We start from the raw sequence: 23403 nt of genomic DNA, 5'->3' as shown, positions 1-23403 counted from the left end.
TTTTCGAATTTTATGGTGAGTGAGAGGGAATGAAGTTGAAGTGATTTGAAAATGGATGGAAGAGTGATATTTATATATTAATTTTCGAATTTTAAAAAAAAAAAAAAATCGGAGGGGACTTGCGGCCCGGCCCGAACGCAAATAACGCCGGGACGGGCCGCAACCGATGCGGCCCGGGCACGCATATCGCCGGCCTGGACGTGACGGAGGGAGAGGCCCCGGGACGCAACTGCGTCCTCGGGACCGGCCTGGGCCGAGCCGCATCGTCGTCCAACGCTAAACACGGGCCGGGACTCGCGAGTTGCGGCCCGGCCCAGTAGCGTTATTCATGCTCTAAAGGATGAAGATAGTTGTTTAAAATTGTGTTTAGGTAGTCTATAAATCAAAACAGAGAGATTGGATATGTTACTAATGGGCTATTAATATGCAGCCCATGTCCGTTTACTGTTAGTTAAGCCCATTAAAAGAAAAAGAGATAAATGTCATTTTTTAAAATTGACCAATATTCATATATGTTTGGACAAATTGCCAAATAAATTAGGAAAGTAGTTAGAATTTTGGTTCGTCCCCCACACTTTTTAAAGATAGAATCACAAATTGCAAATTTCACAATTTTCGCAATTATCCTATCTGTTTACTCTTTTCGGTGAAATATACTCCTATGATGATCTAGCACCGATTTTAAATGCAACACCCACTACAAGAACATGCACCACCATAAGGAAGAGATTTAATATTCATAACAAGTATAGTTATAATATTTTCTCATATTTAAAATATGCTTTCATATTATCACGTGTTTTGTAATTAAACAAATAAGTTGATTCCAAATAAACTTCAAAATTTATAATTTAGTTTTTGAAAATTAAGTAGAATTTTACCATCTTCTTTTATTTACGAGTATTTGACAATTTGTTTGTTTGAGCGAAAATCAAAACTTCATCTTTTATTCGATTTTTCCTTCAATAAACTAATGGGCTTTAACACTTCACCTTCGCGGTTTTGAACATTAAAGTTGGCCCAAATATGATTAGAATAAATGGAAACCAGAATTTTCATTTTTGTTCCATTGTAGATTGTGAGGGCTATAAATGCTCAATCCGCCAACAATTTAAATGGTTAATTCACCAACTATAAATATTCATTCGCCAAATAAAGAGGATCACCTACGGCGAACTCTAATCCATCTCTTAATACATACACACATACATAATAAATGATGATGGGGTATATCACTCATGTATGTGTGTATGTATTAGGAGATGAATTAGGATTTGCCGTAAGTGATTTTTATCGCTCGCCAAAGATTTAAAGATTCGTTTTAACTCGATATTATTTAAATTTTTTTTGAGTTTATAATAAGTAAGTTTCAGTTTTACAGTAACATGACTACATGAGTGCAATAATATAGTAGAGAGTAATCTATTCTATATACAAGATCTAGAAAAAATAAATGAGTCTTTAAATCGCAAACGTCCTAAATTAATAAAAGGGACATTATTTTGTAACCAAAGAAGTAGGAGTATAAAATTTATTACTCAAACTCAAACCCCAATTCCCAAACACACACACATATTGAATTTAGGCGACATAGGTAGAAATTAGGTGCAAAGATAACTACAAAAGAGTTGGTTAGCGTGAATGCATCGAGCAATACCTTTGAATGTAATACTCACCTCACAGAGCATATTATCTTTTAGATTATCTCATATCATCACGTTTAGTTTTAAAAAAACACATGTACTACTATTATTCACAGTAGGAGTACTATTTTTCAATTCTCATAAATATAATAGTCTGACACCTGACCATGAAATCACACGTCGACAACGTATTTTGGAGGCGAAGCTAATTCCCGCATGAAATTAGACGGCGTTCTCCCTCCAATATTGGCCACGCTAAAATAATTGAGTCAAAATCGCTTTATCTGTCAAATGGAAAGACATTGTTTTTTTTCCGGAAAGAGTAGACTAACTTATACTCCTTGAGTCGTATTCTTTTTTAGGCCATCCTACTATAAGTGAGACATTTTCTTTTATGGCAAAAAAATAACACTTTATATCTCATACTCTATCATCTCTTCCACTTTTTCTTTCTATATTTTTTTCACTCATATTTTATTTTCTCTTCATTTAACCACTAAACACTAATACCTAAAAATCTGTATTCAAAAGAAATGTGTTACTCATAATGAGACGAAGGGAGTAATGTTTAGGATCCGAACTTATCTTGTCGACCAAACTCGTATAGTCATATAGTAACTGAACCATAATTTTTATCCTTATTCTTTTAGGACACCTAATTTGCGCCCTTTCGTTATCGTAAACAATGACATTTCTTGAATTTCATTTTCACACAATTACAACCCCAACTAAAATACTATTCCTACTATAGTCTATAACTCGGGACATCGGGCAATGCTGCTTGATATTAATTAAAAACATATAAAATAAAATTACGCCAGCACTAAGATCACGCTTACAAAAGAAACTATAAACACCCTAATGATTGGTTATATTTATTGAAGGAGTCGCTCGAATTTGTTTGAATTAAACTTTTGACTATACATAAAATTTTACTACTACTACTTATTTAAAATCTTTATTAATCTCATGTCCCATTTTCATTGCATTAGTATATTTTAAATTATCAAGTTGGACAGAAGTCAAATATCAAATCCTGTCGAACCATAAAAAAATACATTAATCTTTCCTCGTAATGTTTATCCTAAACCAAACTTAAACAATAGTAATTAATTTCAAGTTAACTCATCTGATCTTAACCAGGGACTGAGCACTAAGCAGGTTTAGTCGTTGTTTTACTTCCTTTTCCTTTAATATGTACGGATGTCATTTTCCTTTAATTCTTTTTCACTTTCCCTTTCTCTTTACTTTAACTTTACTGTATATGTCAATGTACTATGGCCATGTTTGGTTGCCAGGATTCTGTACGAGAAAGTAATATGATTCCTTAAATTTTAAATTTATGTGTTTGTTTCAGTTTTTAATCAAACTGAGAAAGTAATCAGAAGTCGAGAACAAGAAAAGTTAGTACAACTTTCCAAGATTCTGAATCCTAATTTTTCTTAGGTATTCTTTTTCCCAGTTTTAGGATTCTTACCTATTTAAGCAATATAATATAGTTTTATTAATAATAATGATAATAATAATAACAATAACATAATAATAGTAATAGTAATAGTAATAGTAATAATAATTATAATTATAATAATTACAATGTTTTTAAAGTAATTTAAAATTATAAATCATACTTAATTTCACTATAATAAAAAAACTATAATTAAAATCATCATAATTATAACTTATTTTATAATAATTCATAATAATAATAATAATTTATTAAATTAATAATTAATCAATAAAGTCATAGTGCAATTTTAATTTATAAAATTTATTCAATTATAATATTCATAAATATTATAATTATAATATAATAATTATTATATTTTTTGTTATAATAAATGAGTACTGTAATACTCCATGCAACTAAAATTATAAATATATTATTATATATTATGATGGATAATCCATATTTAAACTATCCATCGTAATAATAAATATAATAATATACTTATTATTATTTGTAATTAATAATTATATATAAATTTAAAATCTTGATATTTTTCAAACACAAGAAAGTAATGTCATGTTTGGTAGGGGTGATAACTCATCTAGGGATGGAAATCCATGAACAAAAATGTCATTTTTGTTCATGGATTTCCATCCCTAGATGAGTTATCACCCCTACCAAACATGGTAAGTTACTAGGAATCATATTCTCAGGATTCATTTTCTCAGGAATCATTTTCCTTGCCAACTTTACTTTCCCGCCAACCAAACATGGCCTATAAGTTTTTTATTTTAATAATATAATTTTAAATTTTAATGAACTTCATATAATTTATTGTTTTTGTATGAATTTAATTAGGATTCGTATTTTTTTTTATCATTCTCAATTTTTATAAATCTATCTACAAATATCACGATTTATGGAGCTGAAATATGGATTGGTATGCTAGATAGTTAAACTTTAAATTTGGGTTATTGCACTTTGTTCACTTTCTAGTACTGTACTACACAAAATTTGGGCACATTGCTACACTTAGCTTATAAGTTAATCCGTACAACTCATGGTTTGTGCCTTTGTGGAGTCGGTTGTATAAATTGTGTGACCATGAGCACTTTTTATGCTCAGAGAGCAAGCTTGGTCTAATTACCCAAAAAAATAAAATAAAATAAAAAATTATAAGACACCACAAAGGCACTAACCATAAGATTGAAAAATACTCCATAAGAAGTTTCCCAAATACACATGAGTCAAGTGTCATACATATATTAAATTATTAATTGAATCACTACTGTGGACAAAAAATTCTAAAAACATGACTTATGTATGACTCGGAATGTATTTAAGACTACATACTTAAAGAAGGCGCAAAATCTAATTATTGCGTGTAAAATGCAAATATTTCTCAATCCTCCAATTATTTTATTAAATGCAAAGAGAAGAATAAAGTTTGAATCATCACTTTCATTTTCTTTCTTTGGATAGAGAAGAGTCAAACTTGAACTCTGAATCCTCACCTCACCTCACCAATCTACTTGTAAAATAACGTAATATTAAAGATATGCCAAATAAAACCACAAAATCACTATACATTTCCTTATCATTCGGCAATTATCCTTTGGAATATAATAGGCAATAATACGAGATACATATGAGATATATCACAATACTTATCAAAGATAAACTAGTCATAGGAATGGAATGATATGTGGGTAATAACGAGACCTATTGTAAATTTGTAATCGAAGTAGTGAGAAGACGAGTCGAGATATATTAGCACAGAACAAGTAGTGGAAACCGAACTGTCTATATACGTAAACCCAAAACCATCTCACAAATTACATGTTTATGTCTAGATGCAAAATTTCAAAAGTGACAAAGATAGGATCATATGAATGCTAGAAAAAAGCCAACCATTTTTCTATCTTCTTAAACCTACACTAGTAGCCACGTCCCAAATAGAGACCCAATTGTGGCCCCTGTGAAAAAATTGGATAGCACTCACAAGTCAAATATAAGTACCCAAATTAAAGAAAAAAGTAAAAGTAAAACAAACAAATAAGTAGTATATTTCTTACCAAACCCACAAAAAACAGCTATCAACACCAAGAGTTGTTGGCAATTTTAATCAATATTATTGCACCTCCAAACAGTACAACTTCGGTGTAACAGAAACACACGTAATCTAAAGTGGTAACTAAATAGATAAATCATAAATTGAAATCTCACTTATATATATAGCCCATGATATGCCATTCACAATATCACTCAAATAACAACCTTTCTCAACTTTCCTAAAAAAAAATGAAGGTGAAGATAGAAAGCACTAGGCTTGTCAAGCCTTTCTATCAAGACACCACTCCTCTTACAACATCGGATTTTGTCCCATTGTCAGTCTTTGACAAGGCTACATATGACCAACACATAGCCGTGATATATGCCTACAACCCTCCCACCCAATCGAATGCCGCCATCGAGCTAGGGCTCCGGAAGGCACTGGCGGCATATCGCGCGTGGGCGGGAAGGATCGGGGAAGATAGCGACGGGAACCTCGTCGTTCTCCTGAACGACGAGGGCGTCAGGTTTGTGGAGGCATTCGTCGATTATCCCCTCGATCGCACGATGCTCCTCAAACCGTCCCCTTTTCTGTTGACCCTCCACCCTGGCGTGAAGGACGTATCGGAACTTGTGCAAGTCCAGCTCACTAGATTCTCTTGTGGGTCTATGGTGGTGGGATTTACTGCCCACCACCGTGTGGCAGATGGCCACTCATCCAGCAACTTTTTAGTTGCGTGGGGCCAGGCCACTAGGGGGCTTATGATAAGCCCCCTCCCTTTTGATGACCGCACAATATTCCCCCCTCGATGCCCACCAGAAGTCAAATTCCAACATCGAGGGGCGGAATACATACCTAGGAATTTCAAGAAAACCTACCCCTTGATCGACCACGACACGAACGACATCGTGGTGCACAAAGTTCATTACAGTGCTGAGTTCATCTCGAAGCTCAAGGCCAAGGCCTCCCACAACAACAAGCGGTACACCACTATTGAAACCCTATTGGCTCATCTCTGGAGGTCCATAACCCGGGCACGGGGCCTAAACCATTCCGACACGACCAAGCTACGAATCTCGGTCGACGGCCGGTCGAGGCTAAACCCTAAAGTGCCAAATGAGTACTTTGGAAACCTAGTCCTCTGGGCTTTCGTTACAACAAAAGTGAAAGACCTTCTCCACGAGCCGCTCTCGTACGCGACCAGGCTTCTGCACGAGGCGATCGTGAAGGTGAACGACGACTACTTCAAGTCGTTCATCGACTTTGCCACCCACGAGGTGAAGGATGACGGGGAGCTCGTCACGAACACGGAATCGTCGTCCAATCCGATTTTGTGGCCCGATTTGGAGGTCGATAGCTGGCTGAGGTTTCCGTTCTACGACCTCGATTTTGGATGCGGTGGGCCGTACATTTTCATGCCGTCGTTCTCGCCGGTGGAAGGGATGTTGTTTCTTTTGCCCTCATTCTTGGGAGATGGAGGCATAGAAGTCTTTGTTCCATTGTTTCAACAAAGTTTGGAGACATTCAAAGAGATTTGCTATTCTCTTGATTAGGTTGTCGGAAAAGGACAAAACCCTAATTATATCCTCTTTATCGTCGAATTTGGTTATGCATGCATGCTAGCTAAAGCTATAGTTTGATTTTGATTATATTTGTTTGTTGTTTAATTTCTATATGTAGTTGAAATATTATATTTGGTGATATTGGGAAATACCTTACCTACTCTTTTGTAACTTGGTTATATAATATCCAATAATACAGTTTTTGTTTATTGTTTTTTCTAGTTTTTTAATTTTATTTTCCCGGTGTTATTTGGACTAATTAAGTAGATAGTCCTGCGTATGTGGAAGTAAGATGTGAGGGGGGAAATTAATTAAATGTGTTGGTGGCTACCCATATACTTGCTACTATTCAATTTAATTTTCTCCTAAATATTAAGTACGTTATTATCTTTCAACTTGAATAATAACAATTCTTGTTTGTTAATTGTATGCATATTTTTATTCCATACCAAAAGCCGCTTCTTCACAAAGTTGAGTTGTTTACATCCAAAATGAAGAGTTGTAATGGATAATTACAATGCAAATTGTAGGAGAATTCTTGTTTCTCTTAACATATATGATAGGTAATATCAATGTAAATTTTTTGGAGAATATATATCCTAGTATATACCTTTAGCATATGATGAGATCTTATCTTATTTACGACTTTGACATCAAAATACATGCTACGAATTATTGTCATCATCTAATGATACGCAACAAAAATTTTCGAACAATAATAAGATCTAGATTATTATTGATATTGCATGTTGAGCAAGTGGATTACATAATAGAATAAATACTTATCTTGTTGGGTAATTCGTTCCTGGTTTGATCAAATTATGCAGGTGATCAATTATCAATACGACTCTCCAACGGAGAAAGTTGGAAAATCCCTTATTAAATAGTGTATATACCGTATAAAAACTTGTTTTTTAAGGACACAAAAATTGAGACGCAATTACTTGCATTGGATTTTTTTTTTTAAAAATAACAACAATTTAGGAAGCAAAAGAAAGTGTTCCTAAATGAAGGACATATTAACTTAATCTTTAGTTTTTTAGGACGCTTCCGTTTGTGTCCTCTAATTTTAGCATGGACACTAACAATAAGAACGTTTTTTGAAGCGTTGGTGATATATTTAGAACCACAAATTAGAGCCCTTAGTTGTATTAAAAAATATCCTTTAACTTTTGTTTGTTGTTGTAGTGATTTTAGTATTTGACAAAAGAATTAAATTTTCCGCTTTCTCTAAAACTCAGATAAATATAGTATAACTGTTTCATGGTTCACGAGCCCACATATAAACTTATATTTTTGTCTACATTATTAATTACTTAATTAACTGAAATTCAATATCTTCACCAAACTCGCCTTTCCAACCATTCATAAATTTTGACTAATTAAGGAGAACCATAACTTATAATGTATTGTACGAAAAAACATCTAAAAGAATAAATGGTTTTATATTTATTTCTCTTTAGAATTGTGAGAGCTAAAGAGACCAAATTGATGTTAATCAAACAGAATGCTATTGTTAGGTTATCCCGTAGAATTCTTCCATTTTAGAGTGCTTTTAGACCTATTGGGATTCATTTTCCGTTCATAAGTCGAGAGTCGAGGCAAAAATGAAGCTTGAATGAAGAAAGTGAAGAAGAAAAGAAATAAAGAAGTTCGCATCAACAATGGGATTGATTAATGTTAGTCCTAGATGAATCTAGACTGATTTTGGGGATGATCACAAATGAACTAGAAAGATTTGCGTAAGTTGTAGTAAAATTAAAATGTCAAAAAGTATTAGGTAATGACAGCATCATGCATGTTTAATATGTTTGTAATATGTACTTAAATTATAAAAATATACTCTAAACCAAATTCAGCCCAGATAAATTGAAATTAGAAAAATAAATATAATATCCAACCTAACCAATTGCGTAAAGAATTGGAACTTTGCGTTTGCAACGTGACATGTATGATTATAGTTAACCTGTCATGCAGCTACTTAATCACTTGTTATTGCACTACATATATTGTGAGTCGTTTTCACAATCATTTTAATTGACTTGTTTTCTATGTTAATTAATCGATATCCTATATGATTTTGACTTATGGTTTGCGACGACAACAAATTTGGTTTTGTCGTTCAGATTTTAAATCATAATTAGGTGTGAATTTTCGAGTTTTCTCGTAACGTCGCCTACTTCACTTTTCGGGCTGAAATTTAAATATATCTTTGAAAGAGAATTTGTCATTTAATCATAAGGATATCTAGTTATTCATAATTTCTAAAATAGCTAATCAAACTGTAATGTTTCTAATTTTTATATTTTTGTAACTAGAGTACAATTATGATGAAATTTATTGAATTTTTGCATAATTTTTTTTATCATTATATCATATAAATAACAATTATTTAAAATTGACCACTATAAAATGCCAGATTTTTCTAGAAGTAATAACAATTACTATAATATAAATAGCAAACTTTATCAGAATTTTAGTTGTATGAGACAATTTTGGAAGAATGGAAGGTACCAAAGTTATGGTTCCATTCAATACTTTTAAAAGTTATGGTATTGACTAGACCAATCAAAAGTTTTGATTTAAATGACAAGTTTATCTATTTTCTATGCGTGAGTTTGTTTGGTTGGCGTGTGTTATGTGATTTACTGTTCAAAATATAAGTTCTTCGATTTGGAGTTTATGCGAGACAATTCTTCTCTAGTGGATGAAGTTAGTTGTTTTGTTTTCTTCCACCTATTTTACTTCTATAATAGTTTTGTTATAATTTTTTGTAATGTTGCTATTCATGGACCTAATTTTGTAGAGTAGCTCTTTTTTTAAAAAAATTAAATTACAAACTACAAATTACCAATAGTGGAGCAGCCAATTTTGGAGTAGCTCGTCATATTTTCTATTTAAACATCTTATAAAATGTAAAAAAACGAGGCTCCTTTCCATATAAGAAAAAAAAGCCTAAAATTTATATGTATTGATATGAAAAAATGTGTTTAAATTTTTTTTGTGAAAAGTGTGTTTTAAAATTATTTGTACTCCTACATGTTTAGTCTTACTCGATTTACCTGATAAATTGTCTAAGACACCCTTATGATAATAGAATATAATCATATATTATTATAAAATTTATGCACATTCATTAGTGAGATTACATCAAATATTGGTTTGACGAGTTCAATTTTTTCACTGAATATATCCGGTTTGATAAGAATACACTAAAAACATTGTTGTATAAAATTTGAATATTTTCCTTAAAATATATATGCGCAAATGGATTTTGTGAACAAATTAATAGCCCAATACAAAGAAGGGCCTAGTTAGATAAGATCGTGGGCTTTCAAGGGTTCTCGTTGACCCAAATATTAGAAATCAGTTTTTTCTTAGCCCATTAGTTTAACGTATTTTCTTTGTTCTTTTTTTTTTACCAATATAGTTATAAATTTCTTTACATAGCTTGAATTTCTTAATATAGTTATGAGTAATGTTTCGTGGCACGGATGAAGTATACTGTAATATTGCTCCATTTCATAGAAGAATAAGAAAAGGGAAAACATTAGATAATAAAAAAATTAAGAAAAAGGAAAATAAATGAGAAAATGTAAAAAGAAAAAAAAAAAAGTGCTACATAAAACTATGGTGACCTGTCACTCTGTCGCATATATAGCATGCACGCGCCTGGGCCCCTGTACGCTGGGAGCCGCATGCAGCTGGCAGGTCCGTTGAAATGTGATCGAACGAGCCCACATGGCAGAGTAAAGTGGGTTAGGCCATCCAAAACTCATCCTTTAAATTCTTTTTTCAGTGCATTTTTCATGGATTTTTCATGGATATCATGTTACTTTTTATCTCATCACTTACTTAGGAAATAATATGCACAATCCACCATTTCCTTTCCCTCCCTTAATATATACTCATGCTATCTGTTATTAACATATTTTATGAAATATAAAGGAAAGTGAGTGGAAGATAGTGAAGTGTGAGACACATTTTTATAGTAAAAGTAAGCTAGGATTCTTAATCGCGAACGGACTAAAATAGTGAATTGGAACACCTAACGGCGGACGAAGGTAATATATGCCAAATTTTAGTGTGTCACCTAATTGATTTGATAAATCTTGTTTTCATTCGTGGCAAAATAAGATAAATTTACGAAGTCCAAATTCGGACATCAGTATGCAGAAAACCATGCATCGCTAATGATCTCCAAAAACAAATAAGATTTCCTCTTTATACTCGAAAATTCCAAATTATTCGATTTAAACTCTACACTCAAATTGCATAATAAACAAGTATGTATATGCATATGATTTTCTTTTTACATTCGAAAATTCCTAATTATTCAATTCAAACTCTCCACTCAATCTGCATACATTCTGTATTCGTATATGGAGTATTATCAATGTTGTATAAAGTCGATGAAAATAGCAACAAAAATTAATGCAATTTAGGTCTATGAGATGCTTGGACCCCTCTATAATTTGGACAATACCACAGCATTTTGCCAAATTTTGGTGAACTTCAACTGGTCCTAAGAAAATTGATTTGGACTTCATACAATCATCTAGAATCTATATTTCGAAATGCCAAATTTGGACAATCAATAGGAAATAATATTACTAATAAAATCGATTTTATACTGGAGGATTCGATTTAAAATCTCCCAAAAATCATTTAATTTAGTTTTAATTTGATTTCTCAAATATCGCAAAAAGCTAGTTTCCATGGAGACCATAACTCCACATCTCAACAAATCCAACTTTTACTATTACCAATGAATAATTGAATTAGCTGCATCTCCAATTCCAATTAACATTTCCATAATAAATTCAAAAAAAAAAAAAAAACCGCAATAATATCTGATTTTCTTGGCCAACAAAAAGAAATGAAATAATAAAACCCTAATTTCTGATGAGAAGAATCTAGGGCTACGGGATCTCCGATCATCTTCAAATCCTCCGATTTTGGTTGAATCAACTAATGGCGGAGGAGGCGACGGCGGTGGATACGAACGGCGACGACCGGAGCGAGACCAGCGACTACACCTCGGAGGACGAGGGGACCGATGACTACCGGCGCGGCGGATACCACGCCGTGCGCGTCGGCGACACCTTCAAACACGGAAGATACGTTATCCAGAGCAAGCTTGGCTGGGGACACTTCTCCACCGTCTGGCTAGCCTGGGACACTCAGAAATCAGTATGTTTCTGTATATACTCAAACATACCTTCAAACATTTACCGTTTATTTGTGTGCAATCTCTCATTATAATATTCCCAATCTATTGAATACTGTGGTTTTCGATTGGATGAAACTTTTCGAGATTCCGATTATGTGTTTTCTTTTTGTATAGGATGCTCATTTGTTGAAGAAGGTTCAATAGGTTTGAGCTGTGGGGGTAATAAAATGTAGTAACTGTTTAAATTGAACATGCCTATTTGCTGTGAGAGGGGTGTTTTCTTTGGTTTATTGCTTCTTGTTGTACACATTGTTGCTTATCTTGTTTCTGTTTTAAAGAAGTTAGCTAGCTATGTGTTATTAGAAATGTTCATTACTGGTTAACCATGTTGATTGAGTTTACTATATTGTTGTAGAACAATTGAGTCATGAACTTCAAGAGATTTTCTTCTCTTGCTCTTAGTATTACATAATCTTTACTCAGTATAAAGTTCGAAGGTGTGTGTTGTAACTTGTAAAGATCAACTCCTGTTGAAATAAAATGAGGTTGCTTACTTGTTGTCTCACTTGAATTGGGTATAATTTTCTGTTAGAGGATTCACATATTGGGAGTAGATAGTTGAGCAAGCAAGATGTGTCGATGTGCGTTGTGTATGTCTGTTTGTGTGTGTCCGAGTTAGGGATGGGGAGGGGTTTGGTGTCTTTAAGACTGCTTGAGCTATAGTTTAGAAAATGCCAAGTTGTCTTGGTTATTAAATGGGGTCTGATATATTTATCTTCCTTTTTTCTGTTTTCTTATCTGCTAATAGATACATGTAGCTTTGAAAGTACAAAAGAGTGCGCAACACTATACAGAAGCAGCAATGGACGAGATCACTATTCTAAAGCAAATTGCCGAAGGAGATCCGGAAGATAAGAAATGTGTGGTGAAGCTTTTGGATCACTTCAAGCATTCAGGGCCAAATGGGCAACATGTTTGCATGGTCTTTGAGTACTTAGGCGACAATCTTTTGACCCTGATTAAGTATTCAGACTACAGAGGGGTGCCGCTTCACATGGTTAAAGAAATATGCTTCCACATTTTAGCGGGATTGGATTATTTGCACCGGCAACTGTCGATAATACACACAGATCTGAAGCCAGAGAACATATTACTTCTTTCAACGATAGATCCAGCTAAAGATCCTAGAAAATCAGGTGCAGAACTTATACTCCCTTCCAATAAAAGCAAGATTGTGTCAGAGCCGGAGGCATCTAAAGATGCTAAGGTTTCTCGTGGTGATCTGACTAAGAACCAGAAAAAGAAGATCCGGAAAAAGGCTAAGCGAGCTGCTCAGAAGTGTGCTGGGAAGGAAGAAACTGAGCCAGATAATGAGGCAAGTGGACCTGAAGAATCTCAGAGGGATGATAATGCTAATGGAAGGTCCATTGACAAACGAAGCAATAAATCAGTTACCGAAGCAACCAGTGGTGGGGAAAATGGTGCATGCCAAGGAACAAAAGGCAACAAGAGAGGCAGCCGGTCAGCAAGGCAGAAGCTCTTGGCTGAGGTTGAACTGAAATGCAAATTGGTGGATTTTGGGAACGCCTGCTGGACTTACAAGCAGTTCACCAGTGACATTCAAACTAGGCAGTATAGGTGCCCTGAGGTCATTTTAGGATCCAAGTACTCTACGTCTGCTGATATGTGGTCATTTGCCTGCATTTGCTTTGAGCTCGTCACTGGAGATGTTCTTTTTGATCCACATAGCGGTGACAACTACGACCGCGATGAGGTATGTGCACCTCAGTTTTGTATAAACACCTATAAGCAATTGCAGATCCCCCCACCCCAACTTTTTGTTACATAAATGGTACCTTAGATCAAATGAAATCAATGATAATCAGTAATGAAGGACAGAAACCGCCAATATTGCACTTTACCAAAGTAGAAAACAAAATATGACCTATAAGTGATGCCCGCCCCAAGCCAATTGGCTGTTTCAGGTAGAAATTTGACTTTCAAAATGATCTTTCAGCCTCGCCATCCCTTTCATAAAGCACATAATGTGATGTTAGATTCCTTATTCACTTATATAGTCTTAAATTACTGATTTTATGTTATAATCTGAAGGATCATTTGGCGCTGATGATGGAGCTTCTTGGGATGATGCCACGCAAGGTAAGAGTTTGTTTATCAGTGTCGATAATACCCCAACTCGATATGATTTCCAAATCAATTGATTGAACCTTCTGCGTATATAAAACCTTGTTAAACCTATCTGCAGATCGCATTGGGTGGGCGATATTCACGAGACTTCTTCAACAGATTTGGAGATCTGAGGCACATCAGAAGATTACGCTTCTGGCCTCTCACTAAGGTTCTCAGAGAAAAATACGAGCTCAACGAGAAGGATGCAACTGAGACGGCTGATTTCCTTACTCAGATACTAGATTTTGTGCCCGAGAAAAGGCTGACAGCAGCTCAGTGTCTTAATCATCCATGGATCAGTGGAAGGCACATCACCCCTTCTAATAAACTCAAGGAGGTGGAGAATGGTGGCCCCGAGAACAAGACTGAGAAGGATGCGACAGAGACAATGGAAGTCCGAGTGGGGAACATCGTTATCGACACCACATCAAAAGATTCCAAATCTGCGGCAAGCTCTGTAGCACCATGATAAATTTTGATCAGGCAAGCTCTTTGATTTCTACTGGTACTCCTTTCTGGCGCTTCCTCGATATCCCCGTACGAACGGCCATTTTCTCGTTCGTCTGGATTATGTTGAGGATGATGATCAGTGACCAATTCTTTCAATTTTCGAATGCAAAAGGGAGAATGAGGGTGGAAAGACAAATCCTAACTTGCGTTTGACATATTACCACACAGAACAGATGTCTGTAAAATGTTCGAATTCTTATGGTTGGTGGAATTTGTCACTTTATTGATCTAGGCTTGGTTTTTTTTTTTGGAACTTAATTTGTACTAGTACTATATTTGTGTTCCTTTTTGAGTTTGTCCGAATAGTTGGATGTTGGAAATTATACTATTTTCGAGTATAACTATATTCATAATGATATAAAAAAGATGAAAAAGCCTAAAAAACATTCTCAGCTATTATGAATAAAAATCTTAAAACGTAAACACAAATAAATAAAAGTAATTCTAATGGCATATTCTCTTTGCATACAAAGAATTTGGGTACATTTACTCTTAAAAGTACTTGATTCATAATTTTAGGTAAATACTAAGCATGTTTAGTACTCTGAAAATTCACATATGCTTAAATAGACTTCCTCCAACATTGGGAGAGGAAGCTTTGAACTTCTAAAGCATGGTAAACGAGGTAAGCAACTGAATAAAAGAAGCCAAGGAGAGATAAAAAAACATCCTAACTAAGTTGTGCAATTCTACCGCATCGAATTTAACACCACTAGAAATGTTTAAACAGAGATCCTTCAGCATTGGGAGATTCATCTTTGAACAACTATGACATGTAAACAAGGTAAGCAACGGAGCAGATGTCTCTTCTACACTATCATAAAAAGAGATTTCAAGAATCCTAAGCTTGGGAGCATTCAAGACAAGGCGAGGGATCTGATACCCGATCAGCGCAAGCCTCTCCAGCTCCGGGAGCTCTGCCTCTCCACGTCATAATCATCGTAGTACAACTCGCTTTCAAGATATGGGGTTTTTCAGATTTGGTAAGGAAAGTCGTTTTGGTAAATAATGTGGAGTATGTAGAATAGTATCGATATTCACATATCCGTACTACCCTAAGCTCGGTAGTTTATGGAAATCGTAGCATATGCTACTTTGTGTTGCAAGGGTGGTTCATTATACATGGAGTTTGTATCTTTCCCATTCATAAATTCTCTAATTTATTTTCGTACTTATTTGTTTCCCCAATTTAATTGAATAGAGTCATTAGGTAAAAGGAAGGTTATTGATCAATATTATTTATTAGTTTTAATTTGTATCCTTTCTATGAATTAGGGTTCTGTTATTTTAGGGTGAATGGCAAAAAAACAATCTAGTTTGCCAAATTCTAGTCTAGCCCATGACTTTCATAATAACATATTGAATAAATAAAATTATCAAACGACTCCATTCACCTCTAGATTAAATATTGATCAATATTTACTTTTTGCTGCTTTAAAATTAAGAACTGTACATTTTAGTAGTAGTAGTAGTAGCAGTAGTATAAAATGCTAAAAAAAAGGACAATGAATATTCATTCTAAAAAGATAGGAGTATTTTATATAAATTGAAAATCATGAGATAAAAATAAATTATTACTGCTAACAAAATGAGTAACGAATAAAACTTTTCGAGGTAGAAAAAGCAGCGGGAAAATTGAAACAAAATCGAGAAAAGCATAAACCATAGCTCAAAACGCAAGAGCTAATTGAAGAAATGTCAAATTCAGCTTCTGAAGAGCACGATCACGGTGATGGAGTGGAAGAGTTAGGGGAGTTACGTGAGCCGCCTTATCAGAACCCTTCCGCACCTCCTCACGAGGTACTTTGCCTCAAATTCTATTGATTTTATATCCTTTTACTGTTTTTATTAATGTGTATTTGCGCCAATTGCAATATATCCGTCTACTTCCGGCCTTTTTCCGGATCTTTTTATATCAAATTTATATGCTTTACGGTCATGCGCCCTATGTGTTCGACAAATTGCTGCACAGAAACATCTATTTTTTGCCTTTTGTGATTAAGTTATGATGCTTAGTTGGTGAGCATTATAAATTACTATTATTGTTGGAAGTATGGCTTACTTGGCATTGAGAAGGGAGATAAAGAGTATTGTGATTAGGCTGCTGATTAAAGATGGAGATAATGGTGAGTTTATGATTTTTTTTTGGTGCAGTCATTCGATGTATCAACAACGGTTGATCCAAGTTACGTGATATCTTTGATAAGGAGACTTCTGCCATCGGATGTGAATGGTTTGGTTCGTGAAGAACCAGCAGCTGAAGGCGTAATAGAGGATGCCACAAACTTGCCTGAAAATGGCGGAGAAGCTGAAGCAATGGAATCTTCTGAGAACCATGATAAATTAGAGGGACGAGAACTGTCGAATGGTTATAAAGATGAAGGAGGAACTGTTGGAGAACGAACTTGGGAAGAATGTGGATGTATTTTATGGGATCTTGCCGCAAGTGAAGATCATGCTCAATTTATGGTACCTGTCATCATCATTATCGTTTAAATTTTATTTTTTGCTCAAATCCGTATGCGCCTCCCCCATATGCTAACAAACTTATCTGTAAGTTAGCTTAAGCGGGAAAACGCCAATATGATAAAGAGCTAACTGAAAAAAAACATTATCTAAAGTCGAAAGCATCTATCTTGAAGTCAATAGCTAAATTTGATACTTTGGGTGTGGAGTTTGTACCTTTCATATTGTTCTGAAGATTATGATATGATCCAAATTAACTCATATCGAATATTCATATGTAGGTTCAAAATCTCATCCTTGAAGTGCTTTTGGCTAGTCTTGCAGTTTCTCCATCCTCGCGTATTACTGTAAGTAACTCTTAGTTTGACATGCGTGTCTGATTGTTGTAGCTATTTTGATTGTTTAACATGCATCAAGACATATATTGACTTCCTTAAAGCTTGTCGGATTCACGTATTAAGGTTGTTTTCCGTTACAGGAGATTAGTCTTGGAATCATCGGAAACCTTGCTTGCCATGAAACTGCCAGAAAATGTATAGCCTCTGTTAATGGAATGGTTGGAGCTATAGTTGAGCAATTACTTATTGATGATGTACCTTGCCTCTGTGAGGCCTGCAGGTAATTGATGTCCATTGTTTTCAGATAGTTTGTCTCCTGCTGAGATAAGTTTAAACTTTTTAATATATGGACAAATGCAAGAGGTAACTTAGTAGAATGACTTATCCTGATATTAAAGCAGTGAGAACTACTTCTGACTAGTGTACTTTCATGTTAGGGCCATTGTTTGGTGAAAACAAAGTTTATTCTCTGATAAAACCTTCAATTTGAAAAAAATATAATCAAGAGTACTTCCTTTCTTATATTCCCAACTGCTTTTATTCTCTCAGCCGGTGGGATACAAGTACATTGTGCTTTTAATGTACAGTAAACACCATCAGTATGTGATGTTATTAAATGCAAGGTTAATTGTGTATGATGTTGTCTCAATTACATGTAGTTCAGCATACCTCATACTGTGGATGCTTGTCGTCCAAATGATAGTAGTCAGATTCAACAGGGCGGAGTTTGCAAATACATAGCTCATTCATTTGCATTGTACTGATTGAGGTGACACATTAAGCTTACTCTGACTAATTTTCCATTTTAGGGTGTTAAGCTTGTGCCTGCAAGGAGGTGAAGGTATTATTTGGGCAGAAGCATTGCAGCCGGAGCATATCCTCTCTCGTATCCTCTGGATTGCTGAAAATGCCCTGAATCCACAGCTTATTGAAAGGGTGAAAACCAGTAACTCGGTCTTATCTCCATTTAAAAGTTGCTAGTCTGCAAATTAAGTAATGCATGCCGTAATTGTCGGTTATTCCTGTTACTAAGGTTTGAGTAAAATCTTTGTATAGTACTAGCTAGTACCTTACGCAAGTAATTTCCTGATAAAGTTGAGCTTAGAGGATTTCAGATGATTAGATCATGAAATATTTTTATATTAGTCTATACACTGAGGAGGGGTAAATAAATATTTTGGTATTTCCATGAATAAGATGGTGCAGAATCAACAAAAATATTATAGGGTTGTGAGAATTTAGCTACTGATTGTATCATACAGTTGGTTTAAGAATGAAGTTATGTCATATCTACTGGTTGCTACAATTACATTTTTGTTGTCTCTGTTTCAGTTGTTACCACTGCCTGTAATTTAAAGATATCAGGACATCAGGATATGTTGAAATAAGAATGTCATTATAATTTGAGAGTGTTTAATCTGATTCTCATGGAGTTCAAGTGGGAAAATTACATTTGGAAGAAGAACCGCCCCTAATGATAAGATAACAATGACTAGCTAAGTATGTGTAATTTTTTCTTATAGGTGATTTTTTTAGGCAATCTCACTATACATTGTCTCTGTCTGCATCTCAAGTTTTTATTCTATTTTCAGAGTGTAGGTTTATTGATGGCTATTTTGGAGAGTCAACAGGAAGTAGCAACTATTCTTGTTCCACCTTTGTTGAAATTGGGCCTTTCAAGTCTTCTGATTAAACTCTTGGCTTTCGAAATGACCAAATTAAAGGAAGATAGGACGCCTGAGAGGTATAACTTTGTTTCTTTTGGAATTATTTGGAACAATGCATTCACTGTTTCGTTGTTGCCATGCTACAGTTCTGTGGTTGGCACATTGTACATTTTGTGCTTAAAGTTGTGCAGTCAAATTTTGTGTTATCAGATTATAAATATAATTCATGCCCCAAGGTTCATATATGCTCAATAACTCTATTATGGTTCACACCTTTGAACATTTTCTTTCTCCAATGTTAGTTTGTTACTTGTGCCCGCTCTATCACATTTGCAGACATATATGAACAATATATTTGGTTAAAAGGAAGTGGAGTATATGTTTGTGTGTCAGTTTCTGTTAACTTTTATAGTATCTTCTTGTGGGTGAGAATCATAGCAGTGTAGTAAATCATAAATCAACGAAATGTGATAGGCTAGCAAGATGGTGCAATAATACCTACTGCAGCTGGATTACCTCATCTGATTCATACTGCATCAGGTATAGTGTGCTGGATCTGATTCTACGGACAATTGAAGAGCTCTCGACTATGGATAACTGTTCAGAAGAAATATGTGAAAATAAAGAGCTGTTACAATTAGCACGAGAGCTGATCGATCTTCCTGATAAATTCGAGGTATACTATACTTACCAAAGATGCCACTAATCACCGGGCACGCCTTACCTGGTAGAATACATATTCATGTCATGTATGTTGCTTCCCAATACTAGACAACATTAACAGTCTTATGCACTGTAATCTTTTAGGCTTTTAGCAATGTTTGTTGATTTTTATGAAACAAAATTAGTCTAGATCAACAATACAGCACCTAACTATGTTCCATGTGAAATGGAGTTCATTCGTTCTCTACTCATAAGAGTAACACGGTTCCCAAATTATTTTAACAAATCTCGAATTACATGCTTGAGGCTGGTGCTGTGTTTCTCATTTCAACTCCAGTGTTAAATGGGAGAGTTCTATAACACCTTCCTGTTTTGATTTTAACTTTTTTTTCTTCTGAAATTGTACATCCCTGGAGGTTGCCAGTTCTTGTGTGACTGCTGCAGTGTTGATAGCGAATATCCTTACTGATGCAACCCACTTCACTTCTGACTTATCACAAGGTAAATCTTTCCATAATACAGCAGAAAATGTTCCAGCTATTAGAATCATTGGCCGTGATACTTTGGTTTGTTCAGATTTGAACTTCTTGAAGGGTCTATTTGATGTGTTCCCCTTTGCTTCTGAGGACACAGAAGCTCAGACTGCGATTTGGAGCATTATTTCGAGAATATTGACAGTACTTCAAGAAAGGGAGATGACTCCAGCAATATTGAACTTTCTCGTTTCAATTCTTGCAAGCAAATTGGATCTGATTGAAGATGAACTCCTTGCCCACCCATCCGATCATGAAGAACAAAGTACTTCTGATACTTCTGGCGCTAAACTTGACGCCAGACTTGTTTCTGTATCCTTCTTTGTCACAAATGGTGGCAAATTGTTTTGAATTTAACATATTTATTTTCCAGGATTCCTTTGTACATCATTCCCTATCACTTTGTTCCCTTTACTTACTTGGCAGATGAAAAGAACCTTCGATATTTTGACGTATTGGAAATCATCCGATGATAGCATAAAGAACACATCTTTTGCTGAAGGCTGCTGCATTAAGGAAGAAGATGTTGATAAACTGTTGGATCTCTGTCGCAAAGCTTCCAGGTGAGAGAAACTGCTCTGTTTCCTATCACTCACCTGTGGGGCATCTGACCTCCATGTTTAGATAGGTCGGTGTCTTGTTTCGATTTATGCTGCATAAATTCAAAACTTACAGCAGTGTTCATCTCCTGAATCTGATTGTCTCTAAATCGTTATAGTCACTTATAAAGACCGCTTTCCCTTTAGACGGTTTGCAGATTAACTTTTCGACAACGTTTGAGTATGGTTATCTTGTTTCAGGTTTACTACCAGCCTATAGTTGGCAATCTGGATTCTAGAATGAGGATCTGGACGAACTTGACCTAGATGTGGCTCTCTCATCAAGAAAGAACTCAAAATGTAGTGCTGTGAAAACTCAATTCTAGAGTTGATCTTGGATTTCAAAGTTGGCTCCAAGTGTGATTCTTTTCAGCATATGTTATATCAAATTTTAAATTTGGTTTTGTTTCTTTCAAATTTTGGTTACGTTCGATTTAAAATTTTGGCAAATTTAAGTTATTGGTTCAGTTAGGATTCGATGTATAAAAACTTGTAAAAACTTGACTTTATTTTTAATACTATTATACAACTTAAAAACAAACTTTATTTGTGTTGGTTTGGATTTGTTAATTGGTTGATGCGATATTTATTTTTGTGTTAATTACAAAAATAAATTAAAATTTTTTATATATTTGTTCAATTTAATTTTATAGATTTAGTTTTTTTAGTTTGGACTTTGCTCTTTTCAGATTTTTCTTTTGTAAATATTTGTGCAATTTTAATTTTTCAGTTTGGTTCAATTTTATAGTTCGGATTTCAATAATTCAGATAATTCGATCGGTAAAAATTTCAATTCCTCAATTCGATTCAATATTAGTGAAAAACCCAACTACAAATCGAATACTCATTTAAATTCACAAGTAAACATATCAACCAAATGCAACTTGAGGGTACTGATAAAATGCAAACTTATATATTGTACAAACTTAAAATTCCTCAACACAACTTCAACACAGTTTCAATATAATATCAATATAGTATAAAATTTCAAGATTTTAATGTCAAAACAATATTAACAAATATCAATACAACATCAATCATTGACTACCGTTAAAATTCTGTTGACATATTCCTGTTGATATTTTTTTATGATTTGTTAACATTTTTCAATGGTCTAGGATCATAGTTTTTGAGTTTGTACAATATTTAGAGTTTTCATTTGATCATCCATGCAACTTGAAATGTATCTAAATTGTTGGGTTTAGTTACTTTTTAATCTATAAATATATAAAAGGGGAGTTTTGGGAATAATTACATAAATGCCATTAATAATATAAAAAGATTTTTCTAATATACTTATTATATTATTAAATTTGCTTATCAGGTTATGTAACCTAAATGAAATATTAATACCATGATTTTTCATTTTTTTCATGATTAACTACCCACTAATGACATCCATTGCCACTTACCCACTAACCTATTAACTTTGAGATTTATAAAGAGATTTTTCTTTTAATACTGCTACTCTTAATGGTTGATCATCAATCGTGTTGTTTATGCTGCTCTTGAAAGCAGAAGACGAAAACAACTGCCTTCTGTTGTCATGAACCTTGAGGTTCTGTTGAAGACCAAGAAACACAAATTGTGTTAGTAGCTATCCAGGAGGCCAGGATTACAAAGGTTAGTGGTGAAAACATTGAGATATGGATTCACCTTTGTTCGCATATTGTGAAGTGTCGAATGTATAATTTTTTTATGTAGTGCTTTGTATGAATATTAGGTTGATGGCACTCTTATCCATTTGTCTTTCCTGGACATGGTATGGGTGGTAGCAGCTACACGGGAAGTAGGCGATGCGGGGTATACTATTAGGGTATGCAACCATTTTTTTTTTTGGCTAAATGCATGCATATTGATATCGGTTGTATATTTCATGCTATTTTGCTGCATTTTTGTTGATGATTTTGATAGATTTGGCCATCTTCTAATATATATTTATACATTATTTTTATTGACATGTGTTTGTGATTGATCTTTTGTAGTATAGATCTAAAAGTGATTTAAATGATATGTGATTTGTGTGCAATTTTTGGTTTATAAACTTATTTGATTATATGAGTTTTTATTGGTACAATAAATTGCTATCGTATAAATTTGCGATTTTAGAACTTGAAATAATAATATTGTTTCTCATTTGGTATATATATATATGGGGTGCATTATAATGATAACCCCAATTTGTGTGATAACCCTATAACTAAATCTCCACCACACATTTTTAAAATATATGGTCTAGATTTAATCTAACAAAAACTATCATTTTATCAAATAAAACTATCATTTTCGGATATATTAAGGGCAAAATTGTCATTTCATTTTAGAATTTGGTGGGAAAGAAGAAACTTGACTCAGACGTTAACATTCGATTTCTCACAACTCAAACCCTCCCACAATCAAACCCTCCGAATCCCATTTCAAACGCTACGAATCGAAGGAAAAATCATCACAATTCTGGAATATGTCGAAGGAAAACGCTGAAGCTTCACCGAAGAAAGGTTGGATGAAGTTTATTACTTATTTCACTTTTGATTTTGCTCGATTTATCATTTTGCTGAA

General features: G+C 34.2%; 3 protein-coding genes across 8 annotated transcripts; all 3 read left to right on the top strand.

Annotated features, from left to right (window-relative positions):
* Window positions 1–5391: 5391 nt before the first annotated feature.
* On the top strand, window positions 5392–6886 carry LOC125209580 (agmatine coumaroyltransferase-2-like). Its single transcript, XM_048109175.1, has one exon. It carries the CDS (start codon window positions 5392–5394, stop codon window positions 6694–6696), a length of 1305 nt encoding a protein of 434 aa, XP_047965132.1. The 3' UTR covers window positions 6697–6886.
* Window positions 6887–11533: 4647 nt separating this feature from the next.
* Window positions 11534–14906, top strand: LOC125214389 (SRSF protein kinase 1-like). Of its 2 annotated transcripts, XM_048115390.1 has the most exons (5): window positions 11813–11898; window positions 12053–12097; window positions 12687–13652; window positions 13991–14038; window positions 14145–14906. In XM_048115390.1, the coding sequence occupies exons 3-5, from the start codon at window positions 12741–12743 to the stop codon at window positions 14535–14537; spliced, it is 1353 nt and encodes a 450-aa protein (XP_047971347.1). In that variant the 5' UTR covers window positions 11813–11898; window positions 12053–12097; window positions 12687–12740; the 3' UTR covers window positions 14538–14906. The 2 variants fall into 2 exon arrangements, with proteins under 2 accessions (XP_047971346.1, XP_047971347.1); XM_048115389.1 differs by lacking the exon at window positions 12053–12097 and having other exon boundaries at window positions 11534–11898.
* A 1218-nt stretch (window positions 14907–16124) lies between these two features.
* On the top strand, window positions 16125–21261 carry LOC125212176 (protein saal1). Of its 5 annotated transcripts, none has more exons than XR_007174626.1 (11): window positions 16125–16378; window positions 16733–17047; window positions 17326–17391; window positions 17523–17662; window positions 18192–18318; window positions 18975–19126; window positions 19590–19725; window positions 20129–20213; window positions 20289–20510; window positions 20672–20808; window positions 21046–21261. XR_007174626.1 is itself a non-coding variant. In XM_048112269.1 (11 exons), the coding sequence occupies exons 1-11, from the start codon at window positions 16274–16276 to the stop codon at window positions 21062–21064; spliced, it is 1500 nt and encodes a 499-aa protein (XP_047968226.1). In that variant the 5' UTR covers window positions 16125–16273; the 3' UTR covers window positions 21065–21261. The 5 variants fall into 5 exon arrangements, 3 of the variants coding, with proteins under 3 accessions (XP_047968226.1, XP_047968224.1, XP_047968225.1); XR_007174625.1 differs by having other exon boundaries at window positions 20619–20873; XM_048112269.1 differs by having other exon boundaries at window positions 20346–20510; window positions 20619–20808.
* The last annotated feature ends 2142 nt before the right edge of the window (window positions 21262–23403 follow it).

The sequence above is a fragment of the Salvia hispanica genome, chromosome 3, assembly GCF_023119035.1.
Source record: "Salvia hispanica cultivar TCC Black 2014 chromosome 3, UniMelb_Shisp_WGS_1.0, whole genome shotgun sequence".
NCBI classification, from domain to species: domain Eukaryota; kingdom Viridiplantae; phylum Streptophyta; class Magnoliopsida; order Lamiales; family Lamiaceae; genus Salvia; species Salvia hispanica.
The sequence above is the reverse complement of the archived record's forward strand: the minus strand, read 5'-3'. Positions and strand labels throughout refer to the sequence as shown.

What these genes read in the sequence shown, in the direction of transcription:
- LOC125209580 (XM_048109175.1), top strand. Translation starts at nt 5,392, where the DNA reads ATGAAGGTGAAGATAGAAAGCACTAGGCTTGTCAAGCCTTTCTATCAA.
- LOC125214389 (XM_048115389.1), top strand. Translation starts at nt 11,680, where the DNA reads ATGGCGGAGGAGGCGACGGCGGTGGATACGAACGGCGACGACCGGAGC. An exon ending in CCTGGGACACTCAGAAATCA is followed by an intron (nt 11,899 to 12,686) that starts GTATGTTTCTGT and finishes ATCTGCTAATAG; the next exon opens with ATACATGTAGCTTTGAAAGT. An exon ending in TTGGGATGATGCCACGCAAG is followed by an intron (nt 14,039 to 14,144) that starts GTAAGAGTTTGT and finishes ACCTATCTGCAG; the next exon opens with ATCGCATTGGGTGGGCGATA.
- LOC125212176 (XM_048112267.1), top strand. Translation starts at nt 16,274, where the DNA reads ATGTCAAATTCAGCTTCTGAAGAGCACGATCACGGTGATGGAGTGGAA. An exon ending in TGCCTCTGTGAGGCCTGCAG is followed by an intron (nt 17,663 to 18,191) that starts GTAATTGATGTC and finishes TTTCCATTTTAG; the next exon opens with GGTGTTAAGCTTGTGCCTGC. An exon ending in ATCCACAGCTTATTGAAAGG is followed by an intron (nt 18,319 to 18,974) that starts GTGAAAACCAGT and finishes TTCTATTTTCAG; the next exon opens with AGTGTAGGTTTATTGATGGC.